Source organism: Eleginops maclovinus, chromosome 16 (assembly GCF_036324505.1).
Source record: "Eleginops maclovinus isolate JMC-PN-2008 ecotype Puerto Natales chromosome 16, JC_Emac_rtc_rv5, whole genome shotgun sequence".
Lineage (NCBI taxonomy): Eukaryota > Metazoa > Chordata > Actinopteri > Perciformes > Eleginopidae > Eleginops > Eleginops maclovinus.
This window is the reverse complement of record NC_086364.1, coordinates 3,503,686-3,526,527: the sequence shown is the minus strand read 5'-3', so window position 1 is coordinate 3,526,527 and position 22,842 is coordinate 3,503,686. Positions and strand designations below refer to the sequence as shown.

General features: G+C 42.0%; 1 protein-coding gene across 1 annotated transcript; it reads right to left on the bottom strand.

Annotated features, from left to right (window-relative positions):
• Positions 1 to 582: 582 nt before the first annotated feature.
• Positions 583 to 12,867, bottom strand: LOC134877786 (chromobox protein homolog 1-like). Its single transcript, XM_063903427.1, has 5 exons — positions 12,626 to 12,867; positions 9,408 to 9,684; positions 4,672 to 4,843; positions 4,492 to 4,583; positions 583 to 3,184 (listed from the first exon to the last, which is right to left on the bottom strand). The coding sequence occupies exons 3-5, from the start codon at positions 4,780 to 4,782 to the stop codon at positions 3,034 to 3,036; spliced, it is 354 nt and encodes a 117-aa protein (XP_063759497.1). The 5' UTR covers positions 4,783 to 4,843; positions 9,408 to 9,684; positions 12,626 to 12,867; the 3' UTR covers positions 583 to 3,033.
• Positions 12,868 to 22,842: the final 9,975 nt, after the last annotated feature.

The window sequence follows — 22,842 nt, the reverse complement described above, 5'->3', positions numbered from 1 at the left end:
ATAATCAGCCCTTAAATCAGACTTTAGTTCACCTGGAGTAAACTCAGCAGCTACCCTGCAGTATACAAAGCCATTCAAACTAGCTGCACCTTTACCAGCTCTGAGAACACTTTAATGATCAATAATTATAAAACATATCAGAGATATTATTCTGAAATGGACCAATCAAACAATGACTACTTTTACTGTCGCTACTTTAAGTACATTTAGATGAGAGTACTTTCTACTTTCACTGGAGGAACATTTGAATGAAGACTTTTACTGTGACAGAGTATTCCTACACCCAACTCTGGAAGCACCTGAAGAAAAAAAGCCATCCACACTTCCTGGAGCGGAGGTTGGGATATCTGGCTCCCAGTTGTGTCTTTATTCCGTCAAATCTAGTGTTTCTAAAATGTGACAGACTAAAGAATAAATTCAGATCTAACAGTGCAGCCTCAGCAGTTACACAAGTGCTTTAGACCAAATCAAATGAAAGAAACCACTCTTAATGTGTTCCGACTTATCTCCTGTTCCAAATGACATCAGAAGTAAACATTGTAATCTTCAAAAGGGATGAATTAAAACACCAAGGAACAAAGATTTACCAAAACAGAAACACTTTATTGATCAAAACAGACAGAAGTAGATTGGCCCTGACATTGCAAGGGAAATCAATAAACATGCAACAGGACAACACAAGCTAATCGGCTAAATAGAGAAACGGTTAAGGAACAATATAGAAAACGCTAACTAGCAGACCCAGGTGCAGCACATCCAACCCTTCCTATCAACGGGGAAGTACGACAAAAGGCATACTGGGTGAACAACGTTTTACTCCCCACAAGGTCAGAAGTCCTAAAGAACCATCTAGAAAATGATTAGTAGTGTGGGAACACACAAGAAGCCCCAGCAGCAGATAGTGTACAGTAGCAATAGAATTAGCATCGCTCGGAGTTTGACTGGAAGCTAGAAGCTAACCACTGCCTAGCAAAGTTACTGAATAAGCTAGAACCGAGTCGCAGTAACACTGACGGGTTCAGTGTGAGGACATTACAGAACAAATGACCTTTTAGTAATAAAGACTTGGGCGGGAATTTGGTAAATATATATATATATATATATAATAAGGAAGGAATCATTTAGAAAATGTGACATGAGGCTGAGCTACAATAACAAACACAGCTGCTGCGCAAGTTAACGAGTTATTATCACATTTAATAATTAACGCCGAGTTATTTGTATGCGCATAAACAAATGTATTGATATTATTATTTTAAAGGTCTGTTGCTCCCTGGCTCTGAATACACTAACAGAGAAACCATGGGTCACAGGAGGGGCGGCATCAGTATTGTCTCAACCAATGAGAGCATTGGAGAAAGGATATTTGAAGTAGCTAACCGGGGTCTGCTATCAGAGGACGCAACGATGCTAGCTTTAATACAGTATACACAGAAATAAGCACAGCCGGGCCACACTCAACACCTTTACAACCGAGAGAAACTCTAGTGTGTTCAAACTAAATACAGACCATTTTAGAATATGTTACAGTATCCAGGAAAAACTTGGCGCAAGCTAATTCATCACGTGCGATTGTTGCCCGGCTGCACAGGCTGAAAAAGTGTTAAAACAAAGCGATAGCTGAGTGAGACAAAACAAAGGTCAAAAACAAGTTCTGATTTCCACCTACCGGCTTACGTAGCAGGACTATTACCAATTCCCCTCCACCTAAATAGGCTGGCTGGCGCTAACGTAGCTGGGAGAGTAAGTGAACGGTTCACCGACACATGGCTCCCACACTGACAGTCAATCTGGCGTTAGCGTCACATGTTTGCCGATCGTCCAACAGAAAAGCGTGCAGCTCGGTAATAAAAACAGACACATTTAACTCTGGCTGGCTTTTAATTAAACCCGGTGTCTCACTTTTACAGAAAATGCATACAAAAAATAAATTCAGCGCTGGTATCGGGGAGAGCAAACTATAGGGAGTGTCTATAGAGTGGTGCAGGAATGAGTCCATGAAATGAGTAAGCATGTTCCGACTCTGGTTAACACAAGCTCACGAGACTTGCCACATTTTTTGGTAAAATGTGTAAGTGTTTTGAAACGGTGGTCGATCTAAATGTCATTATGCTTAACGTGACAAATTCAGAAAAAATCCCGTTGTTTATTTTTTCCTACAGGGAGTCCTTGCCATGCTGACTTGCAAAGATACATCCTCCCTGCACCACTCTTTCGGGTTGTCCGATAACCTACGGGTCAAAGGCCATCTCCACTCTTCACCTGAAGACACCCAGTTTGGAAAATAAAGAACCTGCCAGATGCCGACTGTGTTCCTTCTCTCCCAGTCCCTCTGGCAGCTATCCAACCAGCCTCAGTTCCATTGGAGAGGAATTCCATAAAAGGATTAAAAAGGCAGGAGTAAAATGGGGGTAAAACCAGCCACAGCTGCCATGGAATGAACTCTGTATACTACACTGGTGGGGAGGTGGGGTCCTTTGACAAATACTGTGATAGAAATATGGCAGATGGACAGTTTTACATTCACAGAAAAAGCTACAGGTTTGCCTCTGAACCTCCCCCGAATGAGAGCAAATCCACAACTAACAGTTTGATATAATACAGAGCAGTTAGGTCAATAAAAGAATGTAACAGGAAGTACAAGCGCTGGGTGTTTGATCACTGGCTGGCGTCCGTATTAGGACATGTTTAGACGTCATGAGACTGTGATCATGTATGTCCAGCTGTCCGTGTCATGGGAGACTGTACAGTTTGAGAGTTTGACTATGTAGAAAATAAAGAAACCGAGCGGCACAAAGAGAAGAGATTTTCCGAAGTGGAGAAACAGAATGGAGCATCTTTTGGAGCCCCGCCTCCTTCAGGGCAGGAACACCTTTCCACACAGCGGCTCTTTTGCTTTCCCCCAAAGAGGCTGATAGAATCAATTACCAGCGGTTAACAGTTTACCAGCAATGCACCTCCACACTTCCTTTCTTCTCTTCTCGTGTCTGCACCTCCTCCACCCCCTCCTCCTCCTCCTCCTCCTCTACTCATCTAGTCTTTTTTCTCCTCCTCTTTCTTCTCCTCCTCCTCTGTGGGGTAGGAGTGCCAGGTGAGGCGCTCCTCGTAGAAAGAGATGACCACCTGGGGACATTTGACGTTGGCCTCTTTGGCGGGGACCAGGTCGGCTTCATCCGAGTTCTTCCTGTGGATTTTAATTCCAGAGAAAGGGAGGAGACAAGGGGGGGGGAGGAGGAGCAAAGAAGGTACAAATTGTAGAAAAACTGTTTTAAGGATGTAGATTTATCGGTCAGTTTATGATGTGTATCTATTGCCTTATTTACTTATTTAAGGATGCAAAGCTGGCATGCCCACAAACAAAATAAACACTCAGTACAACAGTAAACACTGTCAAAATTGCAGCATCCTTATTGTTATACTCCAACCATAAACAAACTGAAGCTAGCAGCTAACAGTTGGAGCTCCTGAAGTTGAAGCTGACCGAGTATATCTTGTGAACACAGCTTTCTTTCCTCAGCATCTACGTGTCACGTTCTTTTTCCTCCTTTCTCTTTCTCTTCCGTGCGCAGGAATAAACAGCAACCCCCCCCCCCCAAATGTTTCAATTCAGGACAAGAATAAGGTCTCCCAGTACAAAGAGAGGGATCATTCACGAACCATGTCGTGTGTTTATGTTTATCACCATAGTGACAGCATCGCCACACATCCATGTGGTGGCAGGATTTTTCTGATGTTGCCCATTGCACATCCTGCCACCACATGGATGTTTTGCGATGCTGTCACCCCCCCCCCCCCCCCCCCCTCTGGGCTGAATTTAGCAAGGTGTTTACTACTCTTTATTTACCATCTCCACACCCGCCCTGGATCCAAATTGTATTCGATAAGAATATGCCAATTTTTCTATACTCATTTTAAAGTTAAAACTCCTCTAATAGTCTGGTTACGAGCAGTGTGAACCTGGAAATGTTGAGCACCCTTATTGCATAAATTGCACTATAGCTTATGTGGATTACAGTTACAAAATGTCGTGACCAATTTGGACAGTTAAGGAGAGGTTTTGGAAGTTATTGAGGATGCTGATTCAATTCTGACATTTTCAGGATCAGAAATGGCAGATGTAAACACAAAGTGGCCACTGTGCTCTCTTTGGGCTGATTTTGACTACCATGAGCAGTGTTGTGACCATTGGATATAGAGAGCACAGGGTGAAATTAATATGTCGACTTTGGACAATTTATTTTACAAATAAATAAGCAATCTGTCCAATCCAAATGATTCAGATTAAAATAATCCCACAGAGTACAAATATTGGCATTTTTTGGTGAAAGCTGCCATTGTTGATCCTGAAAATGTCAGAAATGCTTCATCCCGTACTTTAGATTTCTAACAAACCTTGGGTGACTCAACTTTTCTGGGTCCACAACAGGACTTTACAGTGATTCCACCCTAAAGCGATCTTAATAAAGCCTTTTGAAAGACAGTGAGACCCACCACTTCATGAGGAACATCAGCTCTCCGCTGGAGTCTGTCGCTCCGATGATTCTCTCTGGCTGCAGACCTCTGCCAAAACCTCGGGCCTTCTCCTGGAGATGTGAGCAGAGAGAAATGATGATGCAGCAGTGTTCGTTAAAGCAGCTGTCGCGTTGGGTTTGTTAAGGTGTCTTTGCTCACCTCCTCTTTCTTCTTCTTGCTCACTCGCTCCTCTGAGTCTCCCGAGGCCTCGCTGGTCACTTTCCTCTTGCCCTCCTTCTTCTTCTCCTCCTTCTCTTTGTGTTTCTGCATGTACTCTGCAATGAGGTCCGGGCAGTCCAGGTTGTCCTGCGGCTCCCATGTGTTATCCTCCCTGAAAGATGTTACACCTGGGTCACTCCTAGTTTCTGGCAACACATTGCAGTTTTTTCTTTCAAATCTGAAAGGCTTCTAGTTTGGTGTGAACATTTGTTCTTTTACGGTAAAATGTGTTTCCGGAAAAAAGTCGCCACGTTTTTTTGCTTGCTCCCCCATTCCACATCACAGAAACTCAGTTCAAACATCAAAACGTTCAGATCGATTAGGACATGCGTGCTTTCACATTCATAACTTTCATAATTCTAGAGATATTACCGATAATTCGATGGAAAACCTCTTCAGATTTGAAAAGTCTTCATGCAACTTCAACTGCTCCTTCATACTTCCACTCAGAAACCTCATTCCAACTTAAAAATGTTACATGTCTTTCTGACATTCGTATTACACAACCTATAAATCAGATCATACTTCAGGAAAAATGACTCTTAGTTTGGAACTTGGTAAAGCCTTTTTCAGATTGTATTGCACTGGTCGTTAAGTCGAGAGTGCTATGATCTTAAAACAGAGTGGAGGAGAGCTGGACATTTCTCTAAAACATATGTCGAACCTGTCATAAGTCAAATACCTTACACTCCATGGGCATCATATTTAAGGAATTAAGTGTAATCACGTCTTCAAAAATACCATGTTTGAAGCAAAGACATGCGAGAAGACCAAAACTTCTCACATGTCTCCATTAAAGCCCATTGTAAATGTAGCTCCATCTTTCCTCACAGCTGTACACCTTCAGATAAACTGCCAGAGGAGCCACATTACTGACCTGAAAGTACACCAAACACACACACAAAATGCTCACCACGGGTTGTTAAAATCAAAAAGGCCCTTTCTGACTGTCGGGATTGTGGGTCATGACGCGCCTCTCTTTGCCTCCAAAAACGGAGATGGTAGAGTTGAACCACAACATATTTATTGATTGATCCGGCATTCAAACAAGAACATAAACTTTCCTGCTTCAACGTAAATAAAAAGGTATGTCTCCGTCTCAAATACTATAACAGAACACGGTCAAAAGATTATAGCGCATCCCGTCTAGTAACCCACACAGCTGTGTCCGAATGTCCTGCCATATAAGGGCACACAGACATGCGCATCATAACCCCTGACAGCAAAAGAATATAGACTTTAAATAACTTATTACTCATATAATTTTACATATTTTAAACAGTATTGTGACTCACAAAAATAGTAAAGACTTTTACTCTAAAGCAGGGGTGTCCAAACCTTTTTCACCGAGGGCCACATACAGAAAAATATACGGAGAGCTGGGCCCCTTATGGAGGTGAATATTGCCTCATAAGTTAAGTTATAAGTTAGCAAAACAAATCAAATGTAGGTGAATAATGCACGATACTTGAAAACGCTTACAGAAAAAAACAGCCTACATCCCGTCTCTCTTTAGGGTTTCATTATTGTGTTAGCAGCTCATTCCTTAAAACAGAAGCCTCAGATTGCTGATAATAAGAGTAAATATGAAGGTTCCATTTCAAGCTTATTATAGAAATAAGTTATTGGGCTTTTTTTATCAACTCAGATTTGTTAGAAAATGTTTTACATTTTAAATGACTGAATTTATTTGAACATTGCGCTCATTAATATATTTTAACATATATATTTGAGAAGTACAAGACTAGCAGAAGTTTAGTTTGTGGGCCGTATTGCATTATACTTTTAGAATTTGCAGAGGGCCGATTCAAAATGGCCCACGGGCCGCATTTGGCCCCCGGGTCGTAGTTTGGACACCCCTGTTCTAAAGCCTTATATTAGTAAGCCAAGTGTTCAAATCTAAAAGTTCCAAAGTAAACTGGCTCTAACACGGGTTCTGTGGGAATTTAACGATAGCAGCTACCGTGTTTCAACGACGGACAGAAATGTCTTTAAAAGAGGTTTATTTCTCACTCAGATCCATGAGAGGCTCTCCTTTCACTGATCACATCTCCATGGAAACCTTTGATCTCTGGACACAGGTGTTATGATGAGGTGCTCAGCTCAGACTGGAGTTTAACAGACTGTCGCAGTCTATTCTGTACCGTCTGATGGAGACTCCATACCGACTTCAACATGTTCCACATATTTCCCACATTATTGGTGACGTATGGTTTTAGTTCATGAGGTTACAGCTCAAATACAGTGGGGCAAAAAAGTATTTAGTCAGCCACCAATTGTGCAAGTTCTCCCATTTAAAAAGATGAGGCCTGTATTTCTTATCATAGGTACACTTCAACTATGAGAGACAGAATGGGGGAAACAATCCAGGAAATCACATTGTAGGATTTTTAATGAATTAATTGGTAAATTCCTCGGTAAAATAAGTATTTGGTCACCTACAAACAAGCAAGATTTCTGGCTCTCACAGACCTGTAACTTCTTCTTTAAGAGGCTCCTCTGTCCTCCACTCGTTACCTGTATTAATGGCACCTTTTTGAACTCGTTATCAGTATAAAAGACACCTGTCCACAACCTCAAACAGTCATACTCCAAACTCCACTATGGCCAAGACCAAAGAGCTGTCAAAGGAGACCAGAGACTAAATTGTAGACCTGCACCAGGCTGGGAAAACTGAATCTGCAATAGGTAAGCAGCTTGGTGTGAAGAAATCAACTGTGGGAGCAATTATTAGAAAATGGAAGACATACAAGACCACTGCTAATCTCCCTCCATCTGGGGCTCCACGCAAGATCTCACCCCGTGGGGTCAAAATGATCACAAGAACGGTGAGCAAAAATCCCAGAACCACACGGGGGGACCTAGTGAATGACCTGCAGAGAGCTGGGACCAAAGTAACAGAGGCTACCATCAGTAACACACTACGCCGCCAGGGACTTAAATCCTGCAGTTCCAGACGTGTCCCCCTGCTTAAGCCAGTACATGTCCAGGCCCGTCTGAAGTTTGCTAGAGGGCATTTGGATGATCCAGAAGAGGATTGGGAGAATGTCATATGGTCAGATGAAACCAAAATAGAACTTTTTGGTAAAAACTCAACTCGTCGTGTTTGGAGGAGAAAGAATGCAGAGTTGCATCCAAAGAACACCATACCTACTGTGAAGCATGGGGGTGGAAACATCATGCTTTGGGGCTGTTTCTCTGCAAAGGGACCAGGACGACTGATCCGTGTAAAAGAAAGAATGAATGGGGCCATGTATCGTGAGATTTTGAGTGAAAACCTCCTTCCATCAGCAAGGGCACTGAAGATGAAGCGTGGCTGGGTCTTTCAGCATGACAATGATCCCAAACACACCGCCAGGGCAAAGAAGGAGTGGCTTCGTAAGAAGCATTTCAAGGTCCTGGAGTGGCCTAGCCAGTCTCCAGATCTCAACCCCATAGAAAATCTTTGGAGGGAGTTGAAAGTCCGTGTTGCCCAGCGACAGCCCCATAACATCACTGCTTTAGAGGAGATCTGCATGGAGGAATGGGCCAAAATACCAGCAACAGTGTGTGAAAACCTTGTGAAGACTTACAGCAAACGTTTGACCTCTGTCATTGCCAACAAAGGGTATATAACAAAGTATTGAGATGAACTTTTGTTATTGACCAAATACTTATTTTCCACAATCATTTGAAAATAAATTCTTTAAAAATCCTACAATGTGATTTCCTGGATTTTTTTTCCCATTCTGTCTCTCATAGTTGAGGTATACCTATGATAAAAATTACAGGCCTCTCTCATCTTTTTAAAAGGGAGAACTTGCACAATTGGTGGCTGACTAAATACTTTTGCCCCACTGTATCTGTCTGTTGAACTTAAAATCTCCTGAATCACGAGGTAATACTTCAGCAAACTAAAGACATTTTCTATCAAAGTTAGTACATCATGTACGCATGAAAAAACACTGGAATGAACGGACCCCGTAAAGGGAGATGGGGAAATAAAAAAAAACGTAAATGTTTCTCGTACTCGCGCGAAAGTTTCTCGTCGTCAATGAACTCAACTACGCGATCCAAAGTGGTGTAGTTCTTGCGCCGAGAAAGACCACACGACTTCAGAATGTTAAATGTCTCTGAGACACAACATAACGGTGATGACTTGCAAGTAAAGTAATTATGTCTTAATGATGAAGTCCCAGGTCAAAATACAGCTTAACTAATTCTTGAACTGTCATACTGTCATCCATAAAGAAACACAATCCGAAATGCAGGTCCTATTTCATGCAATATTTTGTTGCAAAAACCCTGAGAAAATACTTTCTCGTGTTCACGCAAAGCAAGTTACGAAACACAAGCTCACACTATACAGTTATACTGTTCAGAGAGGACTGCTTATGTGTAGCCCTGGTCTTCCTGAGTTACACAAAATCCATATGGGTTTATGCATCAATAATTTTCTGGATTTATCAGTACGAGAAACATTCTTTAATTTTTCATTTCCCCATGTCCCTTTACGGGTTCCGTAGGAATGAATAACAGAAAAAACAGTCGAACGCGGCTAAACGATTTGATATTGGTGCATCCCAAATTTATAACCCAAGTCTTTATTTGTAACACTTAAACTAATCCCTAGATAAACAAGAGAAATGAAAAGCGTATCTCAGGGCCGAGACCACCAAGCATTATGAAGTACTCACTCTGAGAAGCCCTTCCATTTCAGCAGGAACTCTACTCTGCCTTTCACCACTCGGCGGTCCAGCACCTTCTCCACCACATACTCCTCCTCTTCCTCCTCCTCAGGTGCTGCTGTTGCTGCTGCTGCTGCTGCGGTGGGGGCGGTGGCAGCTGCTTCAGGTGGAGGAGCTGCGGCTGCTGCGGCTGCTGCCTCTGGTGCTGCAGGCTGCTCCTCTTCCTCCACCTTCTTGCCCTTCTTTGCTGCTACGGTCGCCAGCTTGACGTCTGTTGAGGGCTCCTCTGGTGGGGAACAATCGAAGCATTTATTTAGCAACAGACAGGCATTTAGAAACCACCAGAGGGGAGAGAACATTGCTTATCTGAAGTGTTTTTCCTTTGATTAGTGTTGCTAACTTATCAACCTTTACCTGACAAATACGCAGTTTTTAAGTTTTTGAATGAAATGTTATGCTAGGGATAATGTGCAGCGAGGCGGTCATTACTGCAAGAAGAACACCTGAAGGTGATAACGGAGCCTGAATAGCAGAGGGATCTTGGCCACATACTAAACAAACTAACTACTTGACTCCCAATATTAATTAAAATCATTTTATTGACTTAATAAAAGAATAGCTTCAGATAAGAAAAAAAAACCTGTTCCACGGCGCACCAACAATAACTTCATTTAAAAAGCAACGGTAGCACTGATCAAGGTTTTTATAACTGTCCAATTGTGTTCACAGTTTCTGATCCGCTAACAAGTTCAGAAACACTGCAGAGCCCCCACTGTGTTCCTGCTAGTGTTGACTTCCTGTCTGTCTTCTTTCTACCTTATTTTCCTTTCTCTCCCTTGGTCGTCCTTAGCAACAGTCAATATTTTTCCAATGAGAATCGAGTATTGGATAAAGCCATGTAATATTAATAATGTATAACACCTTTACAGGCAAGATACTAAGCATTTACATGACCAGAAAGTGATCCATTTATCCAATTTGAGCATATTTGGGGATTTACAGTGATGGGGCAGCTGGCTGTATGACAACAGCTGATTATCTTAAAAAGGCCCATGTCATTGTTTTGTCAAATGTTTTTTACTTTCACTATTACTGGAAGATTTGGCCATTAATCCACGTTGAATTAATGACAGCGAGGATAAAGACTGCTTTGACCAAGATATAAAATTCCATATAGCTCATCAATCTATTACACGGTTTAGTCTAAAATTCTAGTTCTGATTGGTCAATGTAGACATCCTGCAGTCTGATATTTCTCTGTAGCGGACCGCTGCGTCATCGCACTGACCTCAGGACCACATCTAGGCATATCTATCCGCAGAAAGAGTTGCGGTAAATTGAACAATGTCAAAGTTGACCAAAATACCACAACATTTTTTTTCTGTTACAGCCAACAGAGAAAATTTGAAATGTTATATTTGAGGAGCACTTAACGTGATTCATGATGGCTAAACTGCTTCTAAAGAACAAAAGAAAATGAACAAATCTTCGATAAGACCTGTCCTCATTTAATGTGTTGTTTGAGTAAAGGTTCTGAATCTAAGCAGACCTACAGACCCATCACCAGCAATGCAAAGAGAGTTAGATCAGCAGGGAATACCACAGGACCCAGCAGGTTAAACAGGTCTAGTGTTAAGGTAGGCTTGAAAAAACATCAAGAAAATAGCAAGGTTCTAAAACACAATTGCAGGCAGATCCAGGCCCACCAAAGGTACTAGGACACACAATAAAGAGTGGTAAAAGGTCGAGGATTTGGGGAGTAACACAAACGGCTGTCAAATTTTTCAGAAGAAAAAGGAGGTTCTATTTTTGCTCGTTGTTTACAACTTAATTCCTCTTACTGTGTTTAAGTAAGCACCATTATTCACCAGCAAAATGGATCACCCTTGTATGCGTTATTTTACTTTACATTTAACCTGATTCTTATCTGTCGTTCGGCAATGCAAAGTCTGTTCACCTAAACTCTTTCATCGAAGCTGTGAATTGGAAGTTAACTCTAGCATGATATATACTCTTATTATATTTTATGAATTGTCATCTGCTGAAAAGAGTGTGTCTTTTCCTTACATAATTAAAGCCATTGCTACCATAAATGACTGCAAACAAGGCACAAGTTACGCATTGGTTTGTGTATTTAACATGGTGCTGATGGTGAGATAAATTAAAGGACACTTTAATCAAACTCTCAGTGAAGGAGCTCTGGGGCCATTTGATACAAATAAAAAAAGACTGTTAGCTACTTTTTAAAAAAGCAACCATTTTCTGAGATGGCCGTCTTTTCACCACAGAAATGTAACCACTGGATACCTTTCGGTGATTTTATTATTTAATTATTTGTTATTGACACTGAACACCATGATGTCACCTGTGTGCCTGGTTATGCTGGACTCCTACACCCCATAATACCCCACCACATCAACTACCATGCAGGTGAGGCACCCATCTTACCACTGGAGGATTATTTGAATTGTCACAAATGTATGATTTGACACCAAGATCATTCTTATAGAGCAAGTAAAGTGATAATATGCCCCCCCCCCCAAAAAATGACACATCTACGCTATTATTGGCCATCTTGAAAATTGCAAAAATCTTAGGTTTTTTTGGATAGCTTTTTCAAAGAGAAGTTTATGTGCCACTTAGGAAAGATGTCCCTGTTATCTGCAGTAGTAAATGATAACCCTTTACTTTTAATGTTAAGTCTCACACTAACAATACAAAAAATAATAATCTTACTTTGATAAATACATGTGCTGTGTCGTTAACTCATGTTTGGTAGTTTGTTTGCGGGGAGGGACGCAAACAAACCCCCCCACCCCGCCCCCACCCTCCCTCCCCCTCCACCGAGCGTGATTTGCACATTGCATGCACATACAACACTGCAGCGGACACATGGGCTAATTCATTAAAGGTTATTTAAAAAGATAGTCTATAAATCACAGTTACAGCCAGTGCACAAAGACTTTAACACATATGTGCAGATTCAGGAGAGCAGCGTCGCAGCCGACACGCTGCACACCGTTTAACATCATGCCTGCACGCGCGGCGTTACATATTTAACGAATCGCAAAATAGGTTCTGATAATGCAGTTCAACTGGATTTTTCTGCAATGTAATTCAATTCACCGAACCCTGAGCAAACACACGAGGCAGGCAGGCGGCCGGCCCCCTTCGACCACAGGGCAACATGGCTGTGTTCCCTGCACAGCTAGCTAACGGAGGCTTACCTTCAGAGAAAGATTCGGTTTAAAGGTCTGACGGTAGACCCGAGGGAGAGCACCGGGTCTGTGGTAGACGCGGAGCGAGTCGAAGACAAACAACTACCGGTAAGTGTCGTGCTTTGGGTGGGTAGCAAGGTGTGCTTTTGTACTGAATAACACAATAGCCCCCGCGTAGCTAACAACCAGCACCGACCGACCCCGTTCTGCCCGCCAACAGCACCCCCGGACGTGACGTCAGTGGCTAGGCAAGGCATTGTGGAAGTTGAAGTCTTCTTCTCTTTCTTCTTCTTCTTTGGGTTTAATGGCGGATCGCAACCAACTTTAAGGTGCATAACGCCACCTACTGTACAACAGTGTGTAACATCATGTCATTTACCCTTTCTTAAATTCTGCTCACCAGCCTTGAGTCATTTAAAAAAGTAAAGAGAGCCTTCGTTGAAGTCTTTACCCTTACAAAAACCTTTTTTAGGGTACTTTTTTTATTTATATAGATGGTCTTTTCATCAATTTGTACAATTTTTTGCATTAAATAAAGCACATTTAGCACTCATTTAGCAACATAGCCAACTTATAATAACTATGGTGTAACATAATAATACATTTTACATAGAGCATTAATATCGAAGCAAACAACAATTTGCTTTAGTGATGTTCGAAAATGAACAAACCAATATTTTCTGTACACAGTTTTTAGTGCCCAGTGTACTGTATGTACAGGTCGAACTCATGAATCCCCATCTTGTCCCACTGGCTGTTGTTGGGTTGCCTTCTACAACAGTCGCTCAAACACAGTTAGCTTTTGGACTACGGTTGGACAAGTGGTTGAACTTGCATACATGTCACAAAGACACTGTGGCAAGGCTGACCCCGTTAGCATCGCTTTCGACGAAAATAGGATTTAACCATTGGATTCTAGATTACTACAGATAATAAGCACTGTGGCCGACAAACGTTCACACAAAAAAAACTTGCCTTGAGTTTAATTAAATGTATTATATCAAGAAATGTATCTTTAAGCAATAATATCAAGTTTAACCCAATATTTCTCATTCTAACTTAATATTATTGCTTTCAACTAACCTAACACACTTATGTGAAATCTGTTGATATCATACATTTAATTAAATTAAACGTTTCAGTTTTTTCAGTGTGTGATTCTTACAAGTTTTGTGTTCAGCACGCTAATGTCAACATAATAACACAATTTTTATGATTTTGAGGCATACATTTCCAAATCAGCCACAGCATTCGTTCCTCATGTTGAAAAGCCACCTGCCTTTGTAGGATTTTAGCATAGACGACCTAACATTAACCCCGCCAGCTCCACTTTCATATACTGTAGCTAACTGGATTTCCTTTTGTTTCAAGCTACTCTTTATATCTGGCTCATGTAAATACTTCATGATATCCATTGGTCCTTTATTTCATCTGTAAGAACCTTAATGAATGTATATGTTGAAGATGGATTTCACCCACAACCTCTCACTAAGACACTGGCAGCCACACAGCAGCAGTATGGTCAACTTCGTAGTGCTGACAGAGATACAGACCATATTGAAATGACCTACAGTCGCACATGGAGATGCTCAGAGCAGTGTTGTGCGTGAACGAGTTCAAAAGAACGCGTTCATTGAACACGCTCATTTTTTCGTGAACGTTGAACTGAACGCAACACATTTTTCAATAAAGAACTTGAACGTGAATTCGTTCACATTATGTGTCATGAACGGCAGACATCACTGTAAATGAACGTTGGCATGTGTTTTCCATTGAAAACTGAGTGACATCTGTTTTCTCTTTTGAAACGCAACGAGAGAGAAAGTTCCTCCCTCCTGTAGGTGCCGCTTAAATCATGTATCAACGCAGAAATAGTTTTGGCACTGTATGCGCAATGCATTGCTGAGGCTGAGAATAGTTGAGTTGAATAGTTGAAACGTACTGGCTTCCGCACGACGTTACCCATGATGAATTGCAGCAGAGCGGTTTAGGCATAGCAACGCCGAGAGCGCGGAGGGCTGGAGGCTCGAGAGAGAGAGAGAGAGATACAGAGACCAATGACGAGAGTGAGAGAAAGCGCTGCGATTTAAAAAAAAACAAACAAGATGGCTAGTGGAAGTGATGGCACGGAGACGGACTCCGATTCTCCTCACGAACATTTAAAACAATTTTACACTCTTGCAAACCAAGACCCCGACGGCAAAAATCTTTCCTTCCTGTGTAAGATGTGTCCACCTGCGCAGCAAAAACAAGTTAGGACATCGACAACGTCCTTCTCGAATTTGAAACGGCACATTGAATTAAAACATCCATCCAGTGTGAATGCAATTCAAGAGTTTTGCTCATTTCATACACACACATAGGTATATATAATATCATATATATCAAATAATATATTCATATTTCATATTATATATTCTTTATTTAATTGAATGCTAGTAGATTTCATTGCACTAAGTATAGAACTGGTCTATCTTGTCTGTATTGCTACAAGTTTCAGCACCTGTTAAGAAACCCACAATAGCAGTGTTATGAGCAAATGTCTACAATGAACAGTTTCAAAGAACGTAGCCTATAGTGATTTCTAGCTCGTAGTGTGAAAAAAAGTATTTATTTGAATATCTCACGAAAAAAGTGAAATGAACTGAACTTTGAACTAGTTCAGAATTAAAATTGTGAACTTTGAACGTGAACTGTTCACTTTGAGCATGTATGAACTGAACTTGAACTAGTTCAGAAAAGCTGTGAACTGGCACAACACTGGCTCAGAGGTTTAACGATTTGCAGTAAGATCATTTGTGGGGAAGCTACAAAAATGTATCAGGAGGAGATGCTAGTCTGTACTTTACACGTTCAGCTATTATAGAGTAAACTATGCTCTCTTAGCCTAACCTAATGCTAACTATTAAGTTGTCGACTTCTCTGCATGGCTTGAAAAAGAGAAAAATTGTGAAGCAGTAATAGCACAAGACAACAATATTTAAATTATTGCTCCTGAAAGGTAGAGATTTGAATTTCCATCAGCTTGGATACACACTGCATCTCAACATCAGCCAGAACCCCAATGAGGTATCCATGTGCATACTGTCAGTTGACCTCTCATACCTGGCACCAATAAATAGCTAAGATGGTCGAAATTAGGGCTTTGACCTCGAACTTCGTTGTTCGAATATAATTCGATTGTTTAAAAAAATAAAGAAATTCGAACGAATTTTAGGGAGCCCTTAATATTCGAACCTATATGGGAATTATTTTTTATTAGTGTTGTTTTCAATTCAGATTCCAAGGTTTTTTTCACGCCTGGTGAAGTAAAACCGCGAGCTCATTATCAAGGCTATTATTGGTCATCTGGGCTCCTGTAGACCTATGACGTTGGCATCCTCCTGGTTCGCGCAATCGCGCTTATTTTAAAACAATATTCTAAAACAATGGCCGCGCCAACGACAACTACGCCTGATGAGGAGTAAGCCTTAACCTACTTAGCCTGACTGGCTTATTTTTTTATTTATTTTTGATGAGAACAGTGGATAAAACTGTTTGTGTTTAATCCAGAGTCTGATAATAATACAATTAAAAAAAACAAAACAAGTGACTGTGTTTTTCTTCCGAAAGCATCATTGACTGACTAGGTGCACGTCACGAAAGGTTCCTGTAAGCTCGTGTATTTCCGATGGAGCGTTAACTGTCATATGTGGGACCCACACTAATGTTGTACATATTACGGACACCCGCCATTGACTGATACACTGCCCTCTGGTGGACAGAACATCGAACTGAAGTGTGATACTAATATTGGTCTTACTGAAGACATTTAATGGTCAAAATATTATTAATAAATATTCGAATACATTCGAACTTTAATATTAATAAACAAACGAACTTCGAATATGATTTTTGGGCAAAAGTCAAAGCCCTAGTCGAAATAAGAGAACACGTGGGAAATGTGGTAAAACACACAGAGCAGCAGATTGCAACCTGAGAAAACCTTGCCCCAAATGTAATTTCAAGCAATAGCTGTATTGCATGATGTACATAGAATTCAAATAGCATCTAGAGTTTTGTACCAAAACCCACAGAGTATGTTATCTAAAGTTTTACTTGAAGATTTCAAAGTAAGAAAACAAGAATTAGACCTTTGATGCCATCTTAGATCATACATCTGAGCATACAATGCTGTGTGAGCATATTATAGTCAATATAAACTAGAGAAAGGTAAACAATTACTCATTAAACAAAAGTAAAGTGAACATATTTCACTCATTTCACTACAGAATAGTTGGAATAATAGAGCTAAAAGATAAAAGAGCTCATCGTGGACTTTCGAAAGACAGTCACAGACACCGTGTCTCTACCTTCAAATTCCTTGGCATCCACATCTCCGATGATCTCTCCTGGTCCTACAACACCTCCATCCTTGTTAGAAAGACACAACAATGCCTGGACTTTTTAAGGAGGCTAAAGAAAGCCTACTTGTCTGCTCAGATCCAGAGGTATTCTCACCAGCTGCATGTCTGTGTGGTAAATGTCTAAACCCTGCATCTTATATTTGTTATTACTATTTGCACTTTTTGGTTGATGGTAAATTGTGTTTCGTTGTAATTTAATCTAAACCTTATCTAATAATACACACACTTCTTGTTGAGCATATTTAAGACAAAGCCATGTTAAGTAGCCAATCACATTAGATTGGAACATGTGTTGCCTGCGTGCACACTGGGATGCTGTTGTGAGCATGCGCACAATAAACGGTCAGTGAACTTCTCAGACCAAATAGATCAGGGGTTTTCAACCGGTGGTCCGCGGACCCCTGGTGGTCCGCGGCGGCATTGCATGTGGTCCGTGACAAGAGCCTATGTTGATCAGTTCACCATTGTTTTTTTTTAATATAAATTCGCTTTGATATTTCAACACATTTCCAGAATACCGTTACATATCGTGAAAAATATGTTTAAAATAATATAAAGGAAATTCAAGCTGACAGAATGTAGCCTTGCGCCTATCCAGTCTATGGTAGCCTGTGATTCGCTAATGGTAATGAGTTGCGTCGCTAACCTCACTTATTATTCATTACGTACAGTCTTGCGAGCAAAGTTGACACACATTTATAAGCATAGCCGACGAGAGTATTTTAAGATAGGTTGTAGTACAGCAAACATTTGTTACATATGTACTAGTCTAGCTATATATCTAGCACCAATGGATCGTTTTGTAGTGAGGAAAGTGCCAGAGGGACAGGCTGCCATGACAGAGGGTCAGGCTGCCACGACAGAGGGACAGGCCGCCACGATAGGGCAAGGACAGGCTTCCGAAGCGTCAACTTCGCAAAAAAGACGAAAAAGAAAATACAATGAGGAATATGTTAAATATGGATTCACAGTGACGACAGACAGAGCAGGAGAGGAGGTACCACTGTGTTTCGTATGTTCAACAATTCTCTGTAATGAAGCTATGAAGCCGTCGAAACTTACGCGGCATATGGAGACGCATCACGTCCACTTGAAGGCCAAACCCGTTGAGTACATGCAACAGATGTTGCGTGATTTCAAAGGACAGCAGGCTACCATGAGGAAGAGTGCAAAAATAAATGAAAACGCACTGAAAGCATCGTATCTGGTCGCTCTCAGGGTTGCAAAAAGTAAGAAGCCCCATACCATTGCAGAGCAGCTTATATTGCCAGCAGCCATAGATATGTGCAGAGCTATGGTAAGCGAAGAATGTGCCAACAAATTAAAAACTATTCCGTTGTCAGACAACACAATCGGAAGACGAATTGGGGAAATGGCAAATGATGTCAAAGACCAGCTGATGGCAAAACTTCAGACAGTTCTGTTTTCCCTTCAAATCGACGAGACGACAGATGTTACTAATGATGCGCAACTGTTAACATTTGTGCGATACGAGGACAGTGGCACTATGTGCGAGGAATTTCTTTTTTGCAAACCACTGCCCGGGCGAACTACCGGTGTAGAAATATTTAAAGCACTGGACGATTTTTTCACGGAGCACAATATCTCGTGGCAGAGGTGCGTTGCATTATGCAGCGATGGGGCCCGAGCCATGAGTGGCAGCAAGACTGGACTGTTTGCGCATGTAAGGAGGGTGGCTCCGGGGGTAATTTGGACACACTGCCTGATTCATAGAGAGGCTCTCGCCTCCAAAGATCTCAGTGTTGAGCTCAGTGGTGTGTTTGATGTCGTTGTCAAGACGGTCAACTTCATAAAACGAAACGCATTGAATACACGCCTGTTTTCATCCCTATGCCATGACTTGGGAAGTGAACACAGCTCTCTCCTTTATCATTCAGAGGTGCGTTGGCTGTCTCGCGGCGCTGTGCTCGCCCGTGTGTTTGAACTACGCGGAGCTATCTACGAGTTCTTGTGCGAGAAGCATTCTGATCTGGCTTCCAATTTCAACGATAGTTACTGGTTAACTAAGCTGGCGTACCTCACAGATGTTTTTGCAGAGCTGAACAAGTTGAACAGCTCCATGCAAGGGAGAGATGCAAACGTCATGCAGCTCTACGAGAAGCTCGACGCATTTGTGAAAAAAATGTCAAAGTGGATCGAACGAGTGGAGAGCAATAACTTGGCGATGTTTCCTTCAGTTGAGGAATACCCTGACAGCACTGACATCAACGACACTATATGTGAGCATTTGAGGAAGCTTGTGCGTCAATTCGCAAAGTACTTCACCACTGGCGTAACACAAGCACTTGGGGCCCCCCTGCAGGTACTTAGACTGGGGCCCCCCACCGCCACCTGCCACGGCCTCCTTACTACTAGCCTACTCCTACTTCTCTCTCTTTATATATATATCCTAATATATATATAGGCCTGTGTGTGTGTGTTTTGATTGCATAAAATAGTGAAAAAGATGCTGCAACTCAGCCCCTGACATCCCATGCCCATTTAATCCATAGGCCTATATAGATGTTTTGTTAACCCATTAATATTCTGTACACAGAGTAGGCTATCCAATCCATTTATTACATATAATTCTAACAATGAAACAGTCAGCAACAACAGTCAGCAATAAAAGTAACATTAATGATGATAAACAGAGCATTTACATCTTTGGATACGAGTATATGTGGGCACTCCTCCTAGCGCACCTATGAGCGAAGTCTCTAACCACACCGTTTAAATCTAACTTGCGAGCGCGCCTGTTCTCTATAGAAATGATGGCTAGGCCCCGTAGCCTATCTTGCGACATAGTGCTTCGCAAGTATGTTTTTATCAATTTTAGTTTAGAAAACGACCTCTCTGCTGTTGCAAACGGTTACGGGTATGGTCAAGAACAATTTTATAGCTGTGGCAACGTCAGGCAGACTGGACAATATGGAACTGTGTTTCACAAAGAGAGTGCGTGCCAAATCTTGTACCCCACCACGTTCAATTTCTTTTAGAGCGGGTAGTAATGCGCTTCTAAATGACAGGATCTGATCAGGAAAATCAGCAGATAAGTCGTCATTATATTGCGCAGCCAGAGTACTTGCTGATGCATATAACTCACCATCGGATTTCGAGATGAGTTCCTCGGGGCGTAAAAACCCAAACCTTCGTGCCACTTCTCGCATGCTTTCAAACCTGCGACCCACCTGCGCAACGACTATGTCTAAAGTGGCGTAGAAGACCGACACTTTAAAATTCTCCTCTGCATTCGTAAGCCTTTCGTCCTCACACAATTCGTCGAAATAGGTTTTCGTACGCCTGTTGCGTTTCTCGGGAAATACAGGAGAGATACCCCACAATTTGGCCAGGTCTTGGGCAGCTTCTTTGAGGCTGTCATATTCACCTCTGAGTGACGCAAGGCTGTCAGACGCACTTGAGAGATACTGGCTTGCCTGTAGTATGTCCACGTTTTGTTTTTGGAGATGTTGGGAAACAATGTGGACTGACTCAAGAATTTTACCCTGTATGACCGTTTGAAACACAAATTCAAAATTTTCCATGCTGGCTTTGAGACCAGTGGCCTCCGCGCGTTCTTTGGGTTTTTTGGACAGCAGGGATATTTTAGTGAGCGCTTTCATTACGTCTGGGTAACGAAACCGAAGGGCGCGCACCGCATCATTTCTGGATGCCCAACGTGTCGGGCATAGACGTTTAAGAGTTGGCTGCCCTGCCACTTTGAACTGCACTTCCAAAATTTCCCAACGTTTAATGCTTGCGCTGAAGAAGTCATACAGTTTCTCTACTGTATCGTAGTACGCTCTCACCTTTGCCACATTCTGGCACGCATCGTTTAAAACTAGATTTAGATTGTGAGAAGCGCAATGAACGTACATTGCATTTGGTTCCCTATCCGAGATTCTTTTTTGTAAGCCAGAGTAGACCCCGCTCATTGTGGCTGCGCCATCGTATCCCTGTCCTCTGCATTTATTGACCGAGATTCCTTTCATCTCTAACAGCTCGAGAATAATTTTTTCTAAGCCGTGTGCGCTTTGGTCGTGGACTGAATGGAAACCCATGAAACTCTCGTGAATTTGCACGTCTGAGGGCACATCATTGTCATCTTTAGGAATCGTGACATAGCGAGCACTTGGCTTAGCTGATCCACTTTGGAAATGTCTTGTGTTGTGTCTAATATGACCGAATAAAAATTCTGCCTCATGGATTTCTTTCACTATTTCGTCTAAGACAGTTTGTGCCATGATTGAGATCATCTCGTTTTGAATTTTTGGGCTTAAGTATTTGATTTTACTTTTACTTCTGATCAACTTCTCCAACACGGGGTCGTAACGCGCAAGGAGTTCGATGTGGGCCAGAAAGTTTCCATTATTGATTTCTCCTAGTTTCTCGTGGTGCGCACGGAAAGCGGAGTTACAGGACGCAAGGGTTAATGTAACGTCAGCAATCCTTTTTAAAACATCTGACCAAAAAACTAACCTCACTTTTGAAATCAGATGAAATCCTTTCGTCGATGGTTACATTTTGCTGCCATGTATCATACACAACACAGGCTGACAAGTGGCAACGGGCATGTTCGTGCTCTCTGATCTTCCGCGAAAGACCTTGCCAGTCATTAATCCCGGTTGTCCATGCCAAATTATGGCCCACAGACGTTCTGTCACCAAACAACCAACAACACTGGCAATACACACGATCCATTTTAGGAGAGTAACACAACCATTTGCGTGATATCTGTGTACCTTTCTTGGACACACGGTTATAGTACTCTTTAGAAAAGCACCTGCCTCTAGCATCCCTCGGATAGGGGCCTTCGTATTTGCATGGCCCCTGCTTTATAATCGATCTCTTAACATCACTGTCAGAGATGTCAACAGGGAAATTAGCCCTGTCACTAGGGTAAGGATCAGAAGGCCTATCAACAGCGCATTCAAGATCAGAAGAAGTCCCACTCCCAACATTCTCGCTGTCCCGGATTTCTTCTTCAGGCCCCGTAATGGTCTCTCCCTCAGTTGAAGAAGAGTCAACGGCACATCCAGAGACATCTTCCTCACCTGCGGCTGCGGTACACGCATCTCTGTCATCAGCAGCCATCTGATGCACGGCATCTCCTCCCTCATCCGATGCACCTGTGATTTCAGCGTCTTTTCAGGCTCTTTATTTAATTGCCACAGGCTATTTACTGCTTTTCAATAATAAAAAACAACAACTTTGATGCTTTGTCTTATGAAGAAGAGTCAACGGCACAGCCAGAGCCTCACCTGCGGTATGCCTATCTCTGCCATCAGCAGCCACCCGATGCACGGCATCTTCCTCATCCGATGCAGAAGGGCATGCGCCTGTGATTTCAGCGTCTGTCTGATGCGCAGCGATCCCTCCCTCCTCGTCTGCTGCTAACCCTTTGAAGAGTCCGATTGCATTTCAGAACTTATTTTGGGTTCTCACGGCCATGTCACAAATTCTCCGCAAGTTTTTAACACAGACGCCTACGAGGGAGCTGTAGGGGCCTACATGTTAGCTTAAGACATTTCTGGACGGATGGATGAAAATCCAATTCCCTTGCGTTTTAAATGAGAGAAACAATTAGACGTTTTACTTAAGTATTTTTTTCTCTTTGTTTAATTGTCACATGTTATTTACTTCTTTTCAATACAAAACGTAACTTTGATGCTTAGCTTGCATGAGGCTAGTAGAGGCTAGAGGCTGCCTCAGGCCACTGCCTCGTTTTACTGTAACTGCGCTAGTTTTTTTTTTTCCACGACCCTACCTGATTGTGCATCCTGAAGTGGAGAGTTAGGCTGCACTCTCCCAAAAACAGAT

Coding starts and splice junctions, on each gene's coding strand:
- LOC134877786 (XM_063903427.1), bottom strand. CDS start 4,782: ATGCAGAAACACAAAGAGAAGGAGGAGAAGAAGAAGGAGGGCAAGAGG. Junction 4,584..4,671: donor GCAAGAAGAAGAAAGAGGAG/GTGAGCAAAGAC, acceptor TCACATCTCCAG/GAGAAGGCCCGAGGTTTTGG. Junction 3,185..4,491: donor CTGATGTTCCTCATGAAGTG/GTGGGTCTCACT, acceptor TAAAATCCACAG/GAAGAACTCGGATGAAGCCG.